At 32.1% G+C, this 19386-nt stretch overlaps 1 protein-coding gene across 1 annotated transcript in view; it reads left to right on the forward strand.

The window, feature by feature from the left end:
- The window catches only part of LOC139525315 (QRFP-like peptide receptor), a 31220-nt gene extending 12524 nt beyond the window's left edge, over nt 1–18696 (forward strand). Inside the window, exons 2-3 of the mRNA XM_071320518.1 lie at nt 17351–17618; nt 17707–18696. Of these exons, the coding sequence (XP_071176619.1) occupies nt 17351–17618; nt 17707–18097 (659 nt within the window). The 3' untranslated portion in view covers nt 18098–18696. The remainder of the gene's footprint in view (nt 1–17350; nt 17619–17706) is intronic.
- Nucleotides 18697–19386: the final 690 nt, after the last annotated feature.

A 19386-nucleotide genomic window follows, 5' to 3' on the forward strand; every position in this document is an offset into this window, starting at 1 on the left:
GTGATGGCGGTTAAAACATCATTTGCTATGATACGCTTTTAAAATTTTCGATAAGATCTCAATTGGGGGGGGGGGGGGGATTACATAGTGGCAAAAAATACGGGTATTTGTGAAGATTTAAGGTCACAATCGCCGATACGATATGACTGAACTGACTCCCACACTGTTTTCTTGGTCTTAGATCATTATATACAATAGTCGTCTAATATGTAAATTTATCAAGTATTCACTATTCCTGATTTTGATATTTATTTTCTGGTTCGGCTGAGCATTTTGTTTATTGTTGAAGTGGCATAATAATATCATTATTGTTTGACGTAAATTTTACATTGAGATTCTGCAAAAGAAAATCTGGAATTCATCAACATTCCAACTGACTATATTTTCGGAAAATGACATCTGTAACATAAACTTTTAGCTACCTCTTCACAAGCAAAATCAAATAAAATGAAAGTTTCATCTATGTACTGGCTTTCGAAGCTACACAAAACTACTTACATATATAGATTTATTTTGTCTTTAGCCATTGTTCCACTACTAAACTATCTATTATACTTATAAGTACACTTGGTACAATCAAAATCCTGGTTTTTAATTGTTCAAATAAGGCATTTGAAAAAAGTGGAATTAATAACTTTTGGAGAGACACAAATTCGTTGGAAGTACTCGATAAATTACATGCTTATATTGGTGATTTCGAATCTGTTTAAAGTTTTGATTTTTCTACCATATATACCCCTTTGCCTCATAATCTTAAATAGGTATTTGAAAAGTCAGAATGCGAATATATATGGTCTTACTCTTTTGGGTCATTTTATAGTAATACCAAACAAAAGAACTAGGTCAATTGGACCTGCATTCATACTATAACTGCCCTTGAATGTTAACAAGTAAAGATTTATGTTCGCCATGGAGATTCCGTATATCGTCAAGTTATCGGAATTCCAATGGGGACTTACTGTGTATCAACTTATTGCGGACCTGTTTCTGTACTGTTACAATTTATGACCTTAAAAAAAGATGATTTTTCAATTCCTATTGTTAATTAACCGTTTTTAGATGGTGACGTTCCCGTGTCACCATCATATGGTGTTTATATATCCCACCTTGTTTAATTCGCTTGTGTATGTAACAACGTATTTGTTTAAAATGAAAGAAATCTCTGTATTACTGAAAATTTATTTCACCAGGGTTTTCGATATCACAAACTAGTCAAAACATTTACTAAATTTGATCATCGATACAAGGACGTCATTCGTAAATATAAATCAAGATGCAGACATATTATACATTCCTGTTTTTCACATCCAATCTTTTATGGGAATAGCCTTTACAAAGCACAAAAATGTCGATATTCACCTAAAAAGCTAACCAAACATTTAAACATAAATGATTTTCATATGATGATGACATAACTTTTCAATCAGTTTAAATGACAATTTAATTACGAACTCAAAAAGACATATAAAATAGCTCGAATTTCAACTCGAAATCTTAATTCATCTAAATAAGACTTAAATTCGAATCTTACTCAAACTCTTGCTCAAGAAGTGACTCAAATTCAAAGTTGTAACTAGAACCCTGCTTGTGTCTAGATTGCATGGTATAGAATCATAATTTAGATCAGAAGAAAAACGGACAGGCATCTGAATAGGTAACTCGCAACAAAAAATGTTTAAATAAATTTACTTTTATAAATTGTTACTTGGAGAGTTGTCTCATTGGCACTCATACCACAACTTCTTATGTCTAATTAAACTTGATTTAAGTTTTTTAATATAATTAGAAATATGTTTTTGCTTTATACTGTGATCAATGATAAGCAGTAAACTTCCGTTACAATAACTGCGGTAACATTTCATAAGACACTTCAAATAGTTTATTTATTAACTTTAATTTTTTAAATATTAAATTATTTTTGTAGAAGAAAATTGAACAAAATATAGTTAACATTAAGAAGAGTTAAGGATAATGTTCCTTCGTCATTTCATTGAGGGCTTCTTTCAGTTTCAATCAGTGAAAACTTAAATGCATAGATCATAACTTTAAACATGTGATGATGTATGTTCACGTTAAGATTATGGAATATTGAGAAGCAAACAAACAAATAAATCATAATGACATTATCAACCTAATTATTTCTGTTACAACTCTCTCAGTTGAGGTGGCCTTACTTGATTTGACTTTCATGATTATATCCGTTTTGTTCAAATATTTTCTGTTCTTCTACATCATTGACTTTCAAAATATATTGAATTTAGTGTTTCTTGACGAAGGTAAACCGATATCAGAAAAAAGCTTCATACACTTAGAATTTATGAAGAGTTATTTTCATTTGTAATAGGACTGGATCAGTACGGCTGGCATATCAAACCCGAGGTTATCATCAGCTAAATAGTCAATACTTCCTAAAGTTATCGTTTGAAAATTGATAAATTCTTAAGAATCTAAGTGTCCCACTTTCTTATTCAAAATTGACCTCGGCTATAATTTTCGGTCCTTTCGCACTGGGTCTTATTACTCTTCAACTCTTTCGTTTCGTATAAATATGACTTCAAAGATTCGGGTTTGAGTGATGAAGTGTCATCCAGACCCATAGCAATCATGAAATTACCATCATAGTGGTGGGTTTATTTTTATGAACTATCAACTTTTTAATACATAAGATTCAAATAACACTTAAATAGAAAATCTGCCATATAAGGGACAAAGCCAAAAACACGAAAATAGTTATAATCAAACAAATTTAAATGCCATTAATCACTTCTTAATAAGACTTTTTTTGTAAATTTAGGAAGCAAAACATAGTTAGAACCGTGTGAGGTTTTAATAGCAGCTTTCTCTTTCATGTTAAAATGTATTCATTTACAATACTAGCGTCAGTAGAATTTACTCGATTTGTTATCTAGTATTTCAGGTTAAGGTAAAGTTCAACGATTTCTGATCAGTTTTCATTCTTTCCATTTCTTTCGTTTTAATTTCACTTCTGTAGGATAGAAACTGTTAATATCATTATCAGTCATTTAATTATTGTTAACTACCTGTCAGTATTAATGGTGACACCTAGAGAAAATAGCTGTATTTGATAACAGTTATTTCCAAAGCCGTTTCCACTAACGGTGATCTAACTATTGACATTATTAAAAAATAATCTAACCATTGACACCTTAAAAAAATTATTTAACCATTGACTCAATTGGAAAATGCTCCATAATCATTGACATAATTGTAAAATGATCAAACCATTGACACAGTTGTAAAATGATCGAAAAATTGACAGTTGTGACAACCTTATTTCATATAATCAAAGATAACAAAGGAAAGATTGTAACACTCAATTCCAAGGTCATTTTTACTTTTGATATTCCATTCCAAGGTCATGTCTAGTTTCATCCCCACATTCAAATGTCATGTCTAGTTTTGTCATTACATTCGAAGGTCATGTCTAGTTATGTCATTCCATTCAAAGGTCATTTATAGTTGTGTCGTTCCATTCCAAGGTCATGTTTTGTCATTTCATTCAAAGGTCATGTGTAGTTTTATAATTCCATTCCAAGATCATGTGTAGTTTTTCTATTTCATTCAAAGGTAATGATTAATTTTGTCATTCCAATCTAATGTCATATCTAGTTTTGTCACAATAGGGAAAATAAAAAGGCGAAAATTATGTGAAATGAACAATAGCGGATGTTTTTAATTTCATAAATGATGCAATAATTTCTAATTACTGAAAATACTAATAATTTATCTCTACTGTAACAAAATAAAGACGCATAAAATGTCTTTTTGGTGAGAAGAGATAGCAAAAACGTCATTTCGTGTTTTCGTTAATGAACTTTAAAATCTCTTCTGAGCTATACGATACTGTATTAATGCAATTGAAATACTCTTTACATGGATATATTGAAGCCATCAGTAATCGTATTACTAGTAATTACTTTTAGAACCTAAAAATTAAATAAATCAAATATTGATCAGAAAGAAGCTAAACACGTTTTCATAAAGTTTTAAAAAAATGTTGATTTTATTTTGCAGCGATTTTCAGAAAATAGAATTGTGGGGTCAAGTCGAAATAGGAGACCTACTCCTAAAAATAATAATAAAGAATAGAAATGTTGAACAATTAATAACGACATGAGGCATATTATATAAAAGATATGCAAGTTGCTTTGAATTCATCTTATTGCACATCGGGTAACATGTAATTTTTTAAAAGCTTTGGTTTTTTATCTGATTTTATTTTTAAAAACGAGGAGAGGTGTATATCCGCAAAATCATTTTTGAAATTCCTTTCGTGACAATTGCATTGTGTTAAAAAAAAAAAAAGGAGTTTTAATCAAATGTACATGCAGTCGATAGTCTATCTATGCCTTGTGTGGGTTAAGTGTACACAAAACAAGGTACATAGAACAGGAATTTTACCATGTGTATTTAAAGAAGAAACTTTTTTTGAATGAGATTTGTATCCATGTATTGGCTTCCGAAGCTACACAAAACCCCTTACAAATATAGATTTATTTCGTCTTCAAGCCATTGTTCAACTACTAAATTGTCTATTCTTCTTACCAGCACACTTGGCACAATTAAAAACCTGATAATAAATTGTTCAAATAAGGCCTTCGAAAATAGTGGAATAAATTACTTTTGGAGTGTCAAGAACTCGTTGGAAGTACTTGATAAATTGCATGCTTATATTGGTGATTTTGAATCTGTTCAAAGTTTTGATTTTTCTACCCTGTATACCACATTGCCTCACATTCTCATTAAGAAAACATTCACACACCTAATTAAATGGGCATTCAAAAAATCAGAATGTGAATATATATGTTCAAACTCTTTTAGGTCATTTTTTAGTAGCAATAAACAAAAACACTATGTTAATTGGACATGCTTTGATACTATATATGCCTTTGAATTTTTACTAGATAACATTTTTGTTAGCTTTGGGGATTCCGTATATCGTCAGATTATCGGAATTCCAATGGGGACTAACTGTGCACCACTTATTGCGGACCTGTTTTTGTATTGTTATGAGTTACAATTTATGACAAAAATAAGCAAACACCCATCGAAACAACATCTGATAAACAAATTTAATAATACTTTTAGATATTTGGATGATATTTTGGCTCTCAATAATGACGACTTCAGTATGTGTATTAATGAAATTTATCCTGTTGAACTTACTTTAAATAAAGCTAATACTAACAATTACCACTGCCCTTTTCTCGATCTTGATATCTATATCTACATCTTACGGTGTTTATATATCTCAACTTGTACGATTCGCTCGTGTATGTAACAATGTTTTAGATTTTAACGAGAGAAATTTATGTATTACTGAAAAATTATTACACCAGGGTTTTCGATATCACAAACTAGTCAAAACATTTACTAAATTTTATCATCGGTATAAAGACATCATTCGTAACTATAGCTCAACATGCAGACTTCTAATACGTTCAGGTATTTCACATCCAATTTTTTATGGAAATATTCTTTATAAAGCACAAAGGTGTCAGTATTCACCTCAGAAACTTACAAAACCTTTGAATAGACTTATTAAGAAGGGATATAATTACGATACTGTTGTCAATTCATTAAAGATTGCATATTTTGGCGTTAATATTGAGTCACTGATAAGGTCTTTGCATCGGAACTAAACACATTTATTCTAAAAACAGTTGTTGGCATGACACGGGTTATGTTCTTCTCATATATGTTATGATGGTATGATACTAAACCCCTAACGGGAAGGATTGTGCCTGATGTTCATATGATGAAATCATAATCTTTCAGTCAGTTTAATTGAAGTCTGGAGCTGGCATGTCAGTTAACTGCTAGTAGTCTGTTGTTATTTATGTATTATTGTCATTTTGTTTATTTTCTTTGGTTACATCTTCTGACATCAGACTCGGACTTCTCTTGAACTGAATTTTAATGTGCGTATTGTTATGCGTTTACTTTTCTACATTGGTTAGAGGTATAGGGGGAGGGTTGAGATCTCACAAACATGTTTAACCCCGCCGCATTTTTGCGCCTGTCCCAAGTCAGGAGCCTCTGGCCTTTGTTAGTCTTGTATTATTTTAATTTTAGTTTCTTGTGTACAATTTGGAAATTAGTATGGCGTTCATTATCACTGGACTAGTATATATTTGTTTAGGGGCCAGCTGAAGGACGCCTCCGGGTGCGGGAATTTCTCGCTTCATTGAAGACCTGTTGGTGACCCTCTGCTGTTGTTTTTTATTTGGTCGGGTTGTTGTCTCTTTGACACATTCCCCATTTCCATTCTCAATTTTATCTTAAACATATATTAATAAAGTTCTTTATCGAATTATTTGTCTAACCTCGATATTTTGCTTCGTTATATAAAAAACTTTAGGTAGCTTAACTAACCCCTTTTCAAGACTAAAAAAATCATTATTGCCAAACACATAATTCCTGTGAAAATGTATACCCAAATTGACTGGTCTTACACATAAATATTTGCCACTGTTCATTACTCAATAAACCATTCACTCATACATGCACTACTAAAAAGAGTATGCAGTGAATTGTATTATTTGGCTTGTATCTCAGATCCGGGAAAATTCATTCACTTGGAAAATTGTAATCCCTGTCTTGCCTTTTTTTCACTCTATTCTGTCCTGTTTTTTTTTTTTGTAGTTCATACTGACTTTTTTAACATAAATTGTCATCCTTTCTTCTTTCTTTTTTTTCATCAAGACTCCTTTTGTATCTTTTTTTTTAAAACTTAATCCTAATTGTGACTTTGATGGATAGTTGTTCGTTGTCTCGTTGGCACTCATACGATATCTTCTTATATTAATTGATAGTACATTGATAAAGTACTGTTGCCTCTTATTTTCTCTTATTGTTAATTTTATATTTATAACGTCATACGATATTTGTTTGCTTATAGTTTAAAGCGGTCAGTTGACCTGAAGTTGTTTACAATCTCGTTATTTGGTCTCTGGTGATTAGTTGTATTATTGGTAATCATCATTTTTGTAGATTACCAGAAGAGTGTGGTATGTTATTCTTAATTTTCGACTTAAGGAATAATGTATCACCTGATAATATTCAATCCTAATGTATTATTCAAATTACCCATGTATCGGAGAAGTTAGTGCCTTCGGGACAGCTCTCTATGATAAATGTGTAACGAAGTTTCCCGGAACGCAAAACGCAAACGATTTAGTACCCATGGTGACTGAATTGATTTTGAAACTTCAGTTATCAAAGTAATTTAAACATACCAGTACAGGGATATAATGCAGATTGTCATACTTATCAGATTTCTTTAAAAGAAAAAAGTAAAAAGATGGAATTACAGAACGATTTTGAAAAACATTGTGTAATAGTCAGTCACTAAAGTTTCACAAAATTCCCGTTTTTGTTACAAGCTACAAACATTTCTGTTCTATTGAATTACCATTTTTAATTTAAAAAGTTATGAAAATTTGATGTCCCTCATTCTGGTCGAATAAAAAAGTGAAATAACAAAAATACTGAACACCGAGGACAGTTTAAAACGGAAAGTCCCTTATAAAATGGCAACATCAAAGCTCAAACACATCAAACGAATGAATAACATTTGTCATATTCCTGAAACAGGCATTTTCTTATGTAGAAAACGGTGGATTAAACCTGGTTTAAAAGCCAGCCAAACCTCTCACTTGTATGACAGTCGCATCAATGATCTAACCATTGGCCCTGTTATAAAATGTTCATATCATTGACTCAATTTGGAAATACTCTAATCATTTACTCAGTTGGGAAATACTCTAATCATTTACTCAGTTAGAAAATGAGTTAATATTGACACAATTGTAAAATGATCAAATCATTTACACAATGGTAAAATGGTTATGAATACCTTGTTTCATAGATTCGAAGATAACAAACCATACGAACGGTTGTTATTTGATCACAATCAACTATTTGCTGGCGACCAAAAGGCTATGCTTAATCGCCTGACATACAATCCAAGGTCATGTCTAGTTTTGTCATTCAACCCAAGGTCATGTCTAGTTTTGTCATTCAACCCAAGGTCATGTCTAGTTTTGTCATTGAATTCCAATATCATGTCTAGTTTTGACATTCCATTATTAGTTCATGTCTAGTTTTGATTCTATTCCAATGTCATGTCTAGTTATGTCAGTTAATTCCAAGGTCGTAAACTTTTGTCACAGTGAGAGAAAAAATGGGATAGTAACGTCAAATAAACAAAAGCGGAAATTTTAAATTTGATCAACCTGGCAAAATAACTATTTGTATTTATTTGTATTCGTTGTGTAATACGATTTCTAATTACTGAAAATAATGTTAATTTATCTCTACTGAAACATAACATTGACACTTATGTCTTTTTGTGATCAATGAAAAGATCAACGTCCACAAGACATGAACAAACTAACTACTTCAATCACCTGTTCTTGTTTATGTAGGGCTATCTATCTCGACTGATGAACTTTATATCAAATCTAAGCCATAAGATTCCTTATTAAAGCAATTGAATTACTCTTTGCACGGATATATTGATACCATCTATAATCGTATTAATTACTTTTATCATCTAAATTTAAAATAAACTAATGTTGACCTGGAACAATTCATCTGTACAGTGTATAGTAGATAGTTGTTAAGGAAATTAAAAACAAATGTATTCTGTAGCAGTTTTCAGAAATAGAAATACTGATTAAGTCAAAACACGAGACTTAATCTAAACAACAACAAATAACGTGAATATCGAAACTTAAAAATCCTGATACGGTCAACGTTTGACAATCCCTTACAACATCAGACATCTTCTTAATGGCAAAATACAAGTTGCTTTGCATTTAACTATTGCACTTCCGGAGCACCTGAGATCACCCCTAGTTTTTGGTGGGGTTCGTGTTGTTTATTCTTTAGTTTTCTATGTTGTGTCATGTGTACTATTGTTTTTCTGTTTGTCTTTTTCATTTTTAGCCATGGCGTTGTCAGTTTGTTTTAGATTTATGAGTTTGACTGTCCCTTTGGTATCTTTCGTCCCTCTTTTTGCACCACATATAGCTTAGCGAAGAGGTGATTTGTTTTTCAAATGACGTTACGTTGAAAACTCTCGGGCAAAATGAATTCGTTATACGTTTAAACACATAGCTGAGAAGGTGATAGAGCAGATTGTTACCCCGAGAAAACATTGTCAACCGCGCGAAGCCAAGATTGACAATGCTTTTTCGAGGTGTACCAATCTGCTCTATCACCCTCTCAGCTATGTGTTATTTAATTTATTATACTGAATGTCCTATCATAATTATAGCCTTTTACAGATTAATTTTATTTTAAAAGTATTTATATGACGTCACGTAAATAACAACGTTACGGGTATAAGAACAAAACAACAAAGTTAAGCAAGAGGTTTTATTGGGGTTTTTTTTATTTTGACAGTCAAATAATAAAATCGGAGTCAAAACGTAAAACTTTAGCATTGCATTTAATAACTTGACGTAAATTCAATTCATTGTCTAGAAAATGGAGCAGATGCAACAATTGTTCTAATTATTTTTCGTTTCCTTTTAATTGATTGAAATAGTTACTTGTCTGAAAAAAATCGGATTTTCACGTTGTTACATCGCAACATTATGAAGTGCCCAATTAGAAATGTTTGAATAGAATTCTAATTTGTTCTTAAGAACATCTTCAATAACAAATGAGTGCACTCCGGGATTTATTGCCCACTTAAAGATAGAAATAATTTATTGAAGGGTTTTGCACCGAGTTTTTTTCTTGGATAAGATTATCAAAATGTAGTTACTGTAACAAAAAAGCTTTGCATCAAAGTAGTTTCATCAAAAGAAGTTCGTTCGATTAGGAAATAAAACAACGCTTTATATAAACATATATTATAGTAAAAGAAGCGCTTTAAATAAAAACCCATCAATTCTTTCTAAATAACAACATCTCCAAAATGTGATGTCTTGATTTTTTTTTTAATTACGAATGATAATTGTGCTCCTCACTTTGAAGCCTATTCGGCATATCATTTCACGTTGAAAACATTATTTCTGAATTTCCCAATATTTTTGTATGGTCTCCTCAATTACCTTGGTAATGAATTTCTGATAAAATCTTGACTTTTGTCTTTTTTTGCAAAACTGAAGATAACCTTAGCACTTTAAGGCATAATTCGATAGTAATTCCGATGTAAGTCACGTGGGTCAACTGTAATTAACAACGTATGTCTAAAACTGTTTTAACATTGGTATTGAAAAATTAGAAACTATCTCATGCAGCCTATAAATGCATCATCGTATCAAACATTAATAAGCCCAATGAAGTGTCCGTTGTAAACGAAAGAATATGAGACCAGAGACCGTCAAAAGAAATACGGCGGAGAAAAACAGACAAAAGAAAATGACTGAAAAAAAACGTATAAAACTTAAGACTTGGCCATACGAGCCACATTAGATTTTGGTTGAAGTGAAGTGCTACTTGCAGATTTGCAGTTCCTGCTCTACTGTAACTACATGTACAGACAAACAAATCCTCCCACATAAATCGAACTGAAAAAGCATATTTATGTCTTTCGGAGGAAATATTATCTGTCAATGAGATATGCAGAAAGGGTTCTTAATACAAATGAGATCCCATGTATTCTTTCATTGAACTATTCCCTCTTCAATGAAAAGCTATGAACAGTGTCTGAACTGGTGTCATATAATACATATTTTAAAATATTTAAATAAAATGCCGTGTTGAAGACATCAGTCATATTTTAGTACTTAATGTTGTACAAAGTTCTGTCTTAAAAGTTTCTTAAGTAATATATCATTACACTCCGACTTAAATGTCAACTGCAAAACACCATTAAAGGCAACATTAATGGTTGCTGAATGAAATGTTTTGTTCGGCAATAATTCAGACGTCAATACATTATACAATATGTACTCATTAAGTTCCATCTTACTTAAACAAAGTTACAAAATACCGTCTCAAGTTTACAGTATTTCAGGTTTTTTTAAATCAAATTACAAAAGTACTTCTCCTAGATTTATCGAAGATGCTGGTTGCTTTTGTTCAGACTTGCAAGTATTACTGACAACAAAATTATTTCTTTAACATGAAGAAAATCTGTTTTGGAATCCTGCTCGTCACACGGACCTTTTTTACCATGCCGTTGACAGAGACTATGTCTTTTTCTAGACTGTTTACATACTTACTCAAAAAGTCTATTAAAGGCCAGACAATAAAAACGTGAGGCAATTCATACTAAAGGCATACTTTATATCAAATCAAATATCCAGGAAAAAACACTAAATACAACAAGCAAAAACCAACGGCAACAACTTCGTTACATGATCCTATATTTTGACAGTCACATTAAGAATGTGGCGGGGTTCAACATTTCTGAGAACGGTCAATCCTCCCCTTATCTGGGACAGTAGCTTAACAGCACAACACAATAGCAATCTGTAAATATCAGTTACAAATGGCTTAACTCAACCGATCGGTACGGAACACAAAGGAACACATAAGAATAAAACAACAGACACAACATCAATCCTATATATAAGATTATTCGCAGTTGCTCAAAACTAACTATAACTTATAAATAAATCATGCTGAATATTTATTCATCTTTTCCATTTTATTTTGCAGGTAAACTGGTGCCTTTTTTGGAATTCGTAGTTTCTAGCGCTTCAATTTTTACAATATTAGCAATCAGTATCGAAAGATACAAAGTAGTTTGCCATCCACTGAGTATAAATAAAGAAAAAGCAAGGCAAATCATCGGAACAGTTATTATTGTATGGATTATAGCAATTCTAACAAGTGCGCCAATTTTACCAATTACAGTTTTTAAAGATAGTCGTTTAAAGGACGGAACTCCAATTCAAGTTTGTAGAATTCCAGTTCGAAAAGCTTGGCATAAAACATATTTTTTTGCCAATGCCATTTTGATATATTTTATACCTTTTTTGGTATTAGCTGTGTTATATTTTAAACTCTGTAGGGAACTTGTACCTAGAAAGAACCAAGACAAAACAACTATTGAACTTCAAGCTCATACAGATAATGAAAAACTTCGTTTACGATGGCAAGTTGTTAACATAATAGCGACAATTGTATGCGTGTTTTTCATCTGCCATTTGCCTTACAGAGTTGTTAGCATATGGTTAATGTTAGAAGATAAACAAAAGCTAGCTACTATGGGACTAGAAACATACCTTAATATAATTTACTCGGCTCGACTTATGTTGTACTTAAATCACGCACTTAATCCTATTTTGTATAATTTTGTATCGACGAAATTTCGTATGGCTTTGAGGAGTTTTCTGTCTTCAAAAAAGCACCCAAACAGTTATATTTTGAATGAAAAACGAAAGTCTGCTTATACTTTTAAGCCTCAATATAATTCAAATAAAAGTACTTCTGTGAAATTTAAAAAATTACAAAAAGATGAAATTATGTTCCATGACAACGAATCTAAATCTTCAAGTTCAAAGAGTCGTAGAAAGATGAATGATTTCTCTCCCTTGTATGCAAATGTATGTGACGTAAAAGGTGACAGCAAAGTTGTAAACATTAAGGAAATTAAACAACAAAATACGGAAATGGAAACTGATAAAAGCAAATTGACTCCTTCTTTAACTATGGACATCGATGCAGCGTCAGCGCCAACTATTAGAGTGCGCATGGAAACAAAAGAAGGGTATTTGTTGGCAATAACCGTTGAAAACTGGAATAAACCAAAAAGTCGAAAGAAACTATTTTAACCATATGTGATAAATTTGACAGCTATATGGGTTTGATATTTGGTACCATCACCGTCAAGGGCAGTCAAGTTGACAAATAAATCGCTATCAATCAAGATGTCTGGTTTTACTGGTGCACATAAGGTTAACACGATATTTTGCTCAAATTGCATGCATAATATGTTTATTATTGTTATTTACTTATATTGTGTCAATATATAATAAGAATTAGAATAAATATTTGTAGCCTTAACTTTGTAAGATGAGCCTCAAATAAATGATTCATAACATAAAATAAATCACACTTACAATTTTCAGACCTTTCCAGAACAGAAAACACAACATATTTTAGTACATGGTGGAAAATACGAGCTGTCATTAACTTGGTAAAAAAATATGTTATATATAAATAAGATATGTGGTATGATTGCCAATGCAACAACCATCAATCAACGTTCAAATGAGGAGGAGGTTAGCAATCAGAGGCAACAGTTGTGTACGGTAATGAAGGGGAGGTAAGAAATCAGAGGCAACCGTAGTGTACGGTAATGAAGGGGAGGTAAGCAATCAGAGGCAACCGTAGTGTACGGTAATGAAGGGGAGGTAAGCAATCAGAGGCAACCGTAGTGTACGGGAATGAAGGGGAGGTAAGCAATCAGAGGCAACCGTAGTGTACGGTAATGAAGGGGATGTAAGAAATCAGAGGCAACCGTAGTGTACGGTCTTTAACAATGAAAAAACCAATACCGTATAGTTACTTAAAAAAGTCCCCGATATGAAAAATATGAAACAATTCAACCGAGAAAACTTACGTTCTAATATAGGATACAACAATTTACGAAAAACTTATTTGACAGACAAAAACCAACGACAACCACTGAACTAGGCTCTTGACTTGGGACAAGCACATATTAAAGAATGTGGCGGGGTTAAACATGTTTGTTAGCGTCCAACCATCCCCCTAACCTAGGACATTGGTGTAACAGTACAACATATTACAAACTTTAAAACAATCAGATGAAAAAGTCTGAACTCTTCAAGTGCATTCAAATAGAAATAATGTACTAGCATAACGTAGGTTCTGTATTTCAGTGGTTGTCGTTAGTTATTGTATATCATATTTGTTTTATTGTTGATTGCTTTGTACAAACATAAAGCCAGTAGTTGTCTCGTTTGAAATATTTTACATTTGTCAGTTCGGGGACTTTAAAAGCTTTCAATCGTTGATTTTTTTGAAATATTACTAAATTAATTCGGTTTTACCATAATTGACAAAAACGTCTCAGTAATGGATAAATTTAAAGTATTCTGTATTCAATGACTTTCTAACCAATGTATACTGAAATTAGTTAGTGGGGGCTGAGGCTTTGTTGCATTCACATTTTTCGTCTGTTTTCAGTCCTGATTTTTTTCAGAACTGCTTTCTATTTGGTCAGCAGCTTGACAGTGGTTAGTTGTAACATGTGAGCACTGGTTTGGTTTGTCAGACATAACAATTGTCGCCAATACCTTGAATATCTTGATATGTTGAAATGAGAAAGTTTCGTTCACATTCCCTCCAGCATTACTGAACAAAATTAGATTCAAATGAGAAGAAAGAGGAATGAAGAAACGTGTGGTGGTATAGTGTAATTTGGATTGGTGGAGGTGGAAAATTTACATGACACATGAACGAACTGCAAAAGCTCTTTTACCTTTTTGTTTTTCTTTGTTGACATATTTGTTTGTTGTATAGTGGTTTTCAAGATTTCAACACATTATTGACCACTGTATTCCAGTTTTTCACATTTTACTAATTATGTCTGCATGGTTCTTTTTGTTCACAAATCGTTGTCAATATTATTGAACTTTATGCGACTGCTATAGAAAAAAGTAAAATCACAAAAATACTGAACTCAGAGGAAAATCAATTCGGAAAGTCCATAATCACATGGCAAAATCAAATAACAAAACGCATCAAAAACGAATGGACAAGAACTGTCATATTCCTGACTTGGTACAGGCATTTTCAAATGTAGAAAATGGTGGATTGAACCTGGTTTTATAGCTAGCTAAACCTCGCACTTGTATGACAGTCGCATCAAATTCCATTATATAGTCACCGATGCGTGAACAAAACAAACAGACATAGGTAAAAATGACAAAAATAGGGGTACAGCAGTCAACATTGTGTTATCATCTTAATCACTATAAAAACAACAAATGTAACGAAGAAGCACAAAAAGGCATACATCAAATTAACATCCTCATTTTGATTATATTATACGATTATATTTGTCTATGTAAAATGCACCCATCAAGGAAGGAGGGTATGGGTACTGGTGTAAAATTGCGCGTTTGAAATTCGCACAGGTAGACATAAAATAATTTTGTCGTTCAAAGTATGACGGGATGCATAAATACAGTCACGCAAAATAGATATAACAAACACTGACTTAGCAGTAAAAGAAATAATAATAAATAAAATAATAGTGTGGTTCAAAGTATGACGTGATACATAAGTACAGAGTCACGTAAAATGTATATCAGTGAAACTATCAGCTAGCTATAAAACCAGGTTTTATCCACCTTTTCCTACTTAAATATGTCTGTATCAAGTCAGGAATATGACAGTTGTTCTCTATTCGTTTGATGTGTTTGAGCTTTTGATTTTGCAATGTCCTTATGGACTTTAATTTTCGATATTTCCTCGGAGTTCTGTAGTTTTGTCACTTAACTGTTTACCAACCTTATCAAGTCAAATTCATTAACATATTTAAGTGTAGCCTGTAGCTCAAGTTTTTTTATAACCAAAAAATAAACACGAAGTAAGAACAAACAACGATAACCAAAGATAACACAGAAAACTGAAGATTGGACAACACGAACCCCAATAACAAAAACAGGCGTGAGCTCAGAGTTCAAGATCCAGAAGAATGGGAAGTTCTCGAACACATTAGGCACCAGTCGTGTTGCTCACCCATAAGACAAAATATTATGATCAATATTTCTCAAATGAAAAGTATTGCATTTACATGGAAGCTACATACGAACAGTGTACTATTTTACGATGAAATAAACAAGACAATAGGAAAACTGATAGATAATGACCATTTAAATTTAGGCTTGTTAACTTTACTGCCAAAACATTCTTAATGCAATACATCAATATCGTGAATTATATATACAGTTATTGACTGGGCTTGAGGTAAACAACTGTTGGCCGCAAATTAATTATTAATTCATGAAATTTCTTTTCGTAACATAGGCTGAATTCTAACAAAATATATTTATTCTAAAAAATAAATACAGCTGGTCAAGACAGTTCATTACACTTTTATAAGATAATCTAACTTCTCAAGTAAACTAAACGTTTGGAAGGCACAGAAACTTCTATTTGAAAACAATAATTTTCTCTATTACGATGCATTATTATTTATACCGAGGAGAATTCTGATTTCCCGTTCAAGTGCTTTTAATAATCGCTACTGAAATGCATTCAATCTTACATATTTGAAGTAAATGCGAAGAACAGATCTTAGTATAGCAAAGGAATAATACACAAGTTTATCAAACTCATAAACCTCAATACTAGTATTATCGATTACATATTCAAAATTGCAGATACAAATCAACACGACAAATGCTCATATATATATGTGTAAACAAATACATAAAGAAGGTGATTAAATATGATTCTCTTTAACAACTATCAACCAGAGACATCATAGTGAGGTTATAATTAAAACCAAGTCACTCTACGACTTTCGAAAATGAGTAAAACCATACGATATGGTACGCTACAACGGGCTACAGGATGACAAAATGTGAATTTATAAACAGAGAAATCAAACAGCCTTATTGATTAACCCAAACACAAAGGACGAACAGAGAGCGCATGTCCATTTACATCTGTATAGACCAATGGTCAGTCGTCTCGATAAGGCACATCTATATATCTATACTTTCTAAAAAATTAAATAAAAACCGTTGAATAACATCTCCAAAATTGTTATGTATTGATTTTTTAAAATTCCAAATCATAATTGTGTTCATTACTTTGAAGACCTTTCTGTATATTGACCTTCATTGAAAGCATTATTTCTGAATTTCCGAATATTCTTGTATGGTCTCTTTAATTAACTTTGTAATGAATTTCTAATAAAATCTGTTATTTTTGGGGTGTTTTCAAAAATGAAGATAACCTAAGCACTTTAAGGCATAAGGCTTCGTGTTGAAGACCCCACTTTGACCTATAATGGTTTAATTTTACAAATTGTTACTTGGATGGAGAATTGTCTCATTTGCACACTTTCCACATCTTCTTATATATATATAATTTGATATTTATTCCGATGTAAGTCACTTATGTCAACTGTAATAAACAATGCATGTCTAAAACTGTCGAAACTCTGGTATTAAAAAGTTTAAAACTATCTCACGCAGCTTAATACAACATTATTAAGCGCAAAGTATGGTCCGTTTTTTTTTATTTAAATATGACACCAGAGGCCATCAAATACCATACGGCGGAGAAAAACAGACAAAAGAAAACGACAAAATAAAAACTTACCATTAAGGAATAAATAAATCATGCTGATATTTAATCATAATTTTTTTTTATTTTGCAGGTAAACTGGTACCATTTTTGGAATTTGTGGTTTCTAGCGCTTCAATTTTTACAATATTAGCAATCAGCATCGAAAGATACAAAGTCGTGTGCCATCCACTGAGTATAAATAAAGAAAAAGCAAGACAAATCATCGGAACTGTTATAATTGTATGGATTATAGCAATTCTAACAAGTGCACCAATTTTACCAATTACAGTTTTTAAAGATAGTCGTTTAAAGGACGGAACTCCAATTCAAGTTTGTCGAATTCCAGTTCGAAAAGCTTGGCATAAAACATATTTTTTTGCCAATGCCATTTTGATATATTTTTATACCTTTTCTGGTATTAGCTGTGTTATATTTTAAACTCTGCAGGGAACTTGTACCTAGAAAGAATCAAGACAAAACAACGATTGAACTTCAAGCTCATACAGATAATGAAAAACTTCGTTTACGATGGCAAGTTGTTAACATAATAGCGACAATTATATGCATGTTTTTCATCCGCCATTTGCCTTACAGAGTTGTTAGCATATGGTTAATGTTAGAAGATAAACAAAAGCTAGCTACTATGGGACTAGAAACATACCTTAATATAATTTACTCGGCTCGACTTATGTTGTACTTAAATCACGCACTTAATCCTATTTTGTATAATTTTGTATCGACGAAATTTCGTATGGCTTTGAGGAGTTTTCTGTCTTCAAAAAAGCACCCAAACAGTTATATTTTGTATGAAAGACGAAAGTCTGCTTATACTTTTTAGCCTAAATCTAATTCAAATAAAAGTACTTCTGTGAAATTTAAAAATTTACAAAAAGATGAAATTATGTTCCATGACAACGAATCTAAATCTTCAAGTTCAAAGAGTCGTAGAAAGATGAATGATTTCTCTCCCTTGTATGCAAATGTATGTGACTTAAAGCTAACAGCAAAGTTGTAAACATTAAGGAAATTAAACAACAAAATACGGAAATGGAAACTGATAAAAGCAAATTGACTCCTTCTTTAACTATGGACATCGATGCAGCGTCAGTGCCAACTATTAGAGTGCGCATGGAAACAAAAGAAGGGTATTTGTTGGCAATAACCGTTGAAAACTGGAATAAACCAAAAAGTCGAAAGAAACTATTTTAACCATATGTGATAAATTTGACAACTATATGGGTTTGATATTTGGTACCATCACTGTCAAGGGCAGTCAAGTTGACAAATAAACCGCTATCAATCAAGATGTCTGGTTTTACTGGTGCACATAAGGTTAACACGATATTTTGCTCAAATTGCATGCATAATATGTTTATTATTGTTATTTACTTATATTGTGTCAATATATAATAAGAATTAGAATAAATATTTGTATGATATAAAGCCTCAACTTTGTAAGATGAACCTCAAATAAATGATTCATAACATAAAATAAATCACACTTACAATTTTCAGACCTTTCCAGAACAGAAAACACAACATATTTTAGTACATGGGGGAAAATACGAGCTGTCATCAACTTGGTAAAAAAATTTGTTATATATAAATAAGGATATGTGGTATGATTGCCAATGCAACAACCATCAATCAACGTTCAAATGAGGAGGAGTTAAGCAATCAGAGGCAACAGTAGTGTACGGTAATGAAGGGGATGTAAGAAATCAGAGGCAACCGTAGTGTACGGTAATGAAGGGAAGGTAAGCAATCAGAGGCAACCGTAGTGTACGGTAATGAAGGGGAGGTAAGCAATCAGAGGCAACCGTAGTGTACGGTAATGAAGGGAAGGTAAGAAATCAGAGGCAACCGTAGTGTACGGTAATGAAGGGGAGGTAAGCAATCAGAGGCAACCGTAGTGTACGGTAATGAAAGGGATGTAAGCCATCAGAGGCAACCGTAGTGTACGGTCTTTAACAATGAGAAAAACCAATACCGCATAGTTACCTAAAAAAGTCCCCGATATGAAAAATATGAAACAATTCAACCGAGAAAACTTACGTTCTAATATAGGATACAACAATTTACGAAAAACTTATTTGACAGACAAAAACCAACGACAACCACTGAACT

Source organism: Mytilus edulis, chromosome 5 (genome assembly GCF_963676685.1).
Source record: "Mytilus edulis chromosome 5, xbMytEdul2.2, whole genome shotgun sequence".
In the NCBI taxonomy this organism is placed as follows: domain Eukaryota; kingdom Metazoa; phylum Mollusca; class Bivalvia; order Mytilida; family Mytilidae; genus Mytilus; species Mytilus edulis.